This window comes from Hemiscyllium ocellatum, chromosome 7, assembly GCF_020745735.1.
Source record: "Hemiscyllium ocellatum isolate sHemOce1 chromosome 7, sHemOce1.pat.X.cur, whole genome shotgun sequence".
NCBI lineage: Eukaryota > Metazoa > Chordata > Chondrichthyes > Orectolobiformes > Hemiscylliidae > Hemiscyllium > Hemiscyllium ocellatum.
The window spans coordinates 53,571,617-53,577,616 of NC_083407.1; the positions used below are offsets into that span (position 1 = coordinate 53,571,617).

Here is a 6,000-nt window from a genome sequence, read left to right on the forward strand (position 1 = left end):
GAAGTTGTAATTCATAGGGGTATTTAGGACCATTTGAAAGCTCAGAACTAATGGACTTGAGAGAATGGCAGAAAGAAAGTAACATGGAGCTTCAGGAGGGGGGCCCTGATTTCCAGGCTGAGCCAGCAACTCACTGAACCAAGCACAACCTCATTGTCTTTGATATTACGCAACTGGTAAATACTCGCCAGAAATTAGAAATAGCCGTGACCACATTTAGAGTGGCTACGTTTTTTTTCCAGTCTTAGCAATTGGGCTCTTCAGGACACAGTTGCATTAATCAGGCCATTTCACAGTACAAGTTAAAGTCATCTGTAATTATCACACTCTGAATGTGAAATATTTGCAGTCACCAGCCATGTGGAATACATACCTTGGTCACAAGCAATCGTGACCATCTCACCAGTTATTACAGATTGAAAATATTTATTTCAGGACAATGTCACAATTCAAAGCCCCAAAATCTGGTGCAGAACTTGTAACACGAAGGAGTGGGTGATCATCCTATCCTGGTGGCTGTGGAAGGGTGACAACTGCACTATGTGACTAGCTGCTTCCAAGGAGCAACTTGAAACTTGTGTGGGATCTCACCATCTTCAATCCACAAATGTATCCAGGCTGTTGCCAATTCAATTTGTGATAGATAACACCATTTCAATTTGTTTCCATCTGAAGAGGTTGGTGCTGCAGCCTAGGCTTTGCCAAGAGACCTGGCTTCCCCCAGAGGCATAGTGCTACAGGTATTGGATTGAGAGCGCCAAATCATGACATGGTTGACTTCATCAAGTCATCTGTGATCATTGGTACCACATCATGGAAATCAGCACAAATTATCCTGGAAGCTACCATGATGCTTATAGTCTTGAGAGCTCCCATGTTCTTGCTTTCTTTCATGGCCTGGATACCTTACAATAATGGCTACTGGGAGAGAAGGGCTGTCCTTTGTGATTATGGCTGATGACCCCATTCACAACTCCCTGACTAACGCTGAGCATTGCTGCAATGCTACCTCTTCTTCAACCAGTGCCATCATGGAACATCATACTTTGGTGGTTTGTGTTAGAATCAGTTGGCGGGAGGGAAAGGCCTTGCAGTACACTCTAGGCAAAGTATGCCAATAATCTGAGCATTATGTGTGATGGCAAATGCAGAATAAAAGTGAAATGTTTTCACCCTTTTGAAAACTTTCCATTGTGATGATCCCACACTGAACAATGTGAAGATGTTAGCCTCGGGTGGCATTGGGGAGAGAGTAGCATTGTTTTAGACAGAGTTTCTTTGCTGAATAGCAAGACGTTTATGAATGTGCACTTGTATTTGCAATGAAGTGTCAGTCAATACACCAAATGTCCTGAGCAATATTTGTTTTTGGTTCCATGCTTGGTATTTGTGCAGTAAAGGACAATTGCTGGCTGACCGTGCTTGTCCTGATTACATGCCTGAGCTTTAAAACTGGCACTGGTACCAGGAATCATGGCAGGTTGCAGTAGTGGCAAGTACTCTGATATAATATAGGATGAGGGGGATGTCTCAGAGGTGTAATGCATAGCTAATAAGGTGAGTTCCAGAAACCTCACTATGTCACACAGCGAGAAATCCTCCCTGAAATTCACCAAAATTGACACATAACTGAGTTCTGACTTCAGCCCATCATTGACATAAACATTCAGATCCAATACATCAACAAAAGGATGGCACAACTTTATTGTGTGTGTTACAAAAAAGTGTTAATGTTACACTAAATAAATACCAATTCATTCCAGTCATACTGTTATGAAATAACATATGCATGCAGCATAAGCTGAAGCCTAAATCTACATCAGTCTTTATTTTCTTATTACACAGTGTCTTGTGAGAAATATAATCTGAATGAACAGATATGTGTGCAGCAGTGTTCTGTGTGCAAAATGTTTACATTTAACAGAAGTAGTTTCAATTAGTTATTTACATTAATGTGCATTTGTAACTTATACACTGAGATTACTTCATAAAACTGAATTTGACGTTCAGTGAAAATGAATTGCTTATTTTCACATTAATGTTCGACCATTTTATAATCTGGTTAGTCTGAGGTACGGCTTATTTCTCTGTGTTACGCTGCGTACCTCATTAATGATTATATTTTTGTCATCAGGGTGCATCATTTCTCCTTTGCATTCAGGTTTATTGTACAATGCAGTTCTGTTTCTCACAGGTGACATTTGCACATGACAAAACACATGCTTGTCTTTTCATGTTCTCTCACAATTAAAATCTATATTTGTGATAATAACACAGTCTGCAAACCTTTGGAGATCATTTATTTTGACGATTGTGGGGCTTTGAGTGCAAATGGACTTGTCTGTCTGCCTACAATACAGAAATACTTAACAGATCATGGAGCACATTGCATTTTTCACATAATCTTGATATTGCAATATAAAATGGAAATGTTTCATTCTTCTTTCACTTAGCATGAGTCTGAATGTTCTTTCATTCATTCAGATAAATAAACAACTTAGTTTGGGAAGAAAGTAAAAGCTTTTGTGGAAATAGTTTGAAAAATTGGGTGCAGGAACAAAGGGATCTGAGTCTAAGACAGTGAAGGTTACAGGACAAGTTGGGCAAGCTGTTAAGCATATAACATCCTACTTTTATTTGTAGAATCATGGAGCACAAGAGCAAGGAGGTTATGATGAATTTCTATAAAATATTGATTTGGCCTCAACTAAAGTAGTTTCTAGTTCTGAGTGCCACACTTCAGGAGGATGTGAAGGTATTCAAGAAAGTGCAGAATATGTTCATGAGATTGGTTCCAGGAATTACAAACTTATGTAAATACATTTGAAAAGTTTGGGCTGTTTTCTTTGGAGTAGCAATTTAATACAGGTATTTGAAATCCTGAGGAGCCAGGCCAGAGTAGATAGAGGAAATATTTTGATGTAGTTGGCAGAAGAAGCAATCGAGGAATGAGAGCAATTTTGACACATTAATATCTGGAATCAGGTTCATTGAAGGTATTCAAGGGGAGAATTGGATCATTACTTGAAAAGGAAAAATGTATACTTATGGAGAGCAGTGTTGTCATAACAAGCCAACTGTCCTCCTTCAGTGCTGTAACAGTTCTGTGAATTATCTGTCTTTTTTTTATAAAAGGTTTTTTTTGTTAAAAACTTGTCTTCCTCATTTTTATATTTCAGATGTGCAATAATGACCCTTCCCCACTAAGCGGAAGACATTCAAGGACTGAACAATCATGGCTTCTAATTTAATATGCTTTAGCAATTGTTAACCTTTTGCACAGATTCTGAAAAAAATTTGTAAGAAAATCAACTGAAACATACTATTTTGGTATAAGTTCTGTGAAGTATGTAGAAATACTCACATTCATCAAGAGTAAATAAATCTCCAGGAAATAAGTTTATTTTATTAAGGAAAGAAAGCTTATTTTTAAGAATTTGTCTAAACCATAACAAACATTCTGTACACACAGATTTAGCGAGACACTTATTCAAGGTGCATGGTAGATTAGTCTTCATGGACTAAAGACTTCTGTTATGATCTATGTGAATTCTTCTGTATTATATGTGATTCTTCTGAAGTTCAAATCAGACCAGATATCCTCCACTGATGTACTACGCTTGCTGTGTGAGTGTTGTTGTGAAGTGTTACATTGTTATAGAGTCCTTTGCCTACTCTATTATAGGTAGTGTGATGTGATATACATTTTCATTTTTCCTGAAGCAACAATTTGCCTTAAATCTCATGTTTCAGTAGCTTTTGAAGCATTATAAAACCTTGATAAGATGTAGTGCTTTGGCCATACAAAATGGCTCAACAATGCCTTGTAAATCAGCCGAAATAGACTTTTATAGAGTTGATAGTTCTAATTTGACTGGTTGTGGATCACACCTTTTTAATGTGTTGTCGATGTTTTTTTTTTATAATTTTTATTATTTTTAGCCAAATAGTAATTGAACTAGAAATTTTAAGACAAAGCATGTGTTGGGTGAAACACATTTACTTAGTTTGATGAAATTTTAACAAAGGAAGTGTTTTAAGGTGGTTGGACTGTAAATTCATCTGATAATAGGAATGAGTTAGGAATTAAGATATATAGTGAAAACAAAAAAAACTTTTGCTTTTCTGAAAATAAGTTGATGTTGTAGTCTTATTAGATAAACGGGGAAAGAGTGGGTGCGCCTGTCATTACAGAATTCTTTTCTTCTGCTTTAGCTCAGTTTTAAAGTTGCTAAAGCTTAGATGATTTATGACTGCTCAGAAGATAGCAAACAAATGAGTTGTTATTTGAGCAAAAAAAATGCAAGCTAAAGCAGTTTTGTTCATTTGAAGATAAACTGAGAGATTGGCATAATTTTGAATGGGTACTAGCTCTCTGTTAGGTATATATAAAAAAAAGACTTGGCACTTTTAAAAGTTCATATTACCAAAGAATTATGAGCTAGCAACTAGTCAAATGGAGAAAAAAATGTTTTCTCTCAGCCTAGAATTATTTCTTTTATTTTATGCCGGACCAGTTTGTGATTAAATGTGCCTTTTTACATGCATTTGCATTTCTTTAATGTAAGGACACAAAGAAGCATGAAGGAAGGTTTTGATCCAAGCAGTGCCACACTTTATATAATTTTCATTACCATCAATTTCACTACATGTGCTAGAGTAATAAGAGTGATTTTGAAGCTATGAAATCCCACTGATAACTATTTGGAGCTTTGCCTTATAGAATCAGTTTTATTTCATGTCAGGCTAGTAAAGCTCACTTCAGTTATTCATGACTTCGTATTTAAAAATAAATAAAACAGGTCGTCTTCCAAGAGACCATGCATTTGTCTGGTCAGCTGTCTGATCAGTTATCTACCTCAAGGTTCTGTTTTCTGTTTTACTGGGTCAGGTTGCTGGACCTGCCTGCCTCACCAGACCAAATCACTCTAGCTCAGGAGCTAGAGCTAAACAATTTATTTTTTCATGAGTTTTGCTATTTTTCAGATTTATTATAATAAGTCAATGTATTAAGTTCTTGTCATCAGTAGATTTCATAGTTTCAAAATATTTGCTGCTGAAAATAATTTTGTTAAATAGTGTTTGTTAGATTCTCAACACATATAACTTGTAAAAAGCAAACAGTTGTGGTATTACTTGATCAGTACTCCCTATAATATTTCTGCTGTGTCAAAGTTCCAGGCAGATTACAGCATTACAATGTACTTGGATGATTGCTAGAATCAGAGCTACAGACAAATATTGGATTATTTTGTATTGTTTAAGAATGAAATCTGAGAGGTCTATATAACTGTGTGGAATTGGCTGCTGTTAATATCTGAACTAAGTGCCATAATCATTATCTGGATAAGATTTGGGGAAAAAAACAGACTTACTGTACATAAGAAAAACAGTTACCTAAAACATCACATTGTAAACAGCCATTAAATTATAAAGAAACTTAATTTATGAAAAAAAGACCTTTTGTACAGATTGTTTGAAAAAGATTTTCATAGATGTCTATATGATCAAGAGTTAATTTTTTTATTTTTGTTTTACTCGTGCCACAGACTTGCCAGTGGTAACTTATTTGTCCGGTTCCAAATGACTCATTCTGTAGTTTTGTGTCCTAAGATATAAGCCAAGAAAACATTCTTTGAACTGTAAGTTAATTTAGATTGGTACCTTAGTATTTCTGTTCATTTTCTTTTGGAAAACTTTTGAATAAAAAACGACCAAGTGAAAATACTACATCTTAGAGTTGTGCTAATCTCGTTATTATTCATCGTGGGTTTTTAATTCCTTAATGCTGTGTACTAATATTTGTTCCTTAATACAGTTGTTTCTCTGTTTCTTACTGTGTTATATGCACACAGGAATTTAATCATTTAGCTTATGAGAAAGATAATCAAGGATAGTGTGGTAATTATTTACAAAGACAATATGTTCCAGAGCAATTTGTAGCAGACCACCTTAACCAGTGGTACACCTTGTCACGCATTAGTTGCAACCAAATGTATA

At 35.6% G+C, this 6,000-nt stretch overlaps 1 protein-coding gene across 6 annotated transcripts in view; it reads left to right on the top strand.

The window, feature by feature from the left end:
• The window catches only part of rbms1a (RNA binding motif, single stranded interacting protein 1a), a 205,375-nt gene extending 199,669 nt beyond the window's left edge, over positions 1–5,706 (top strand). For all 6 annotated transcript variants that reach the window (XM_060827196.1, XM_060827192.1, XM_060827197.1 and 3 more), the window contains one exon: positions 3,180–5,706. Coding sequence is in view for 4 of the 6 variants with exons in the window: in XM_060827192.1 (XP_060683175.1) it covers positions 3,180–3,207 (28 nt within the window). In the remaining 2 variants the exon portion in view is untranslated. The remainder of the gene's footprint in view (positions 1–3,179) is intronic.
• The last annotated feature ends 294 nt before the right edge of the window (positions 5,707–6,000 follow it).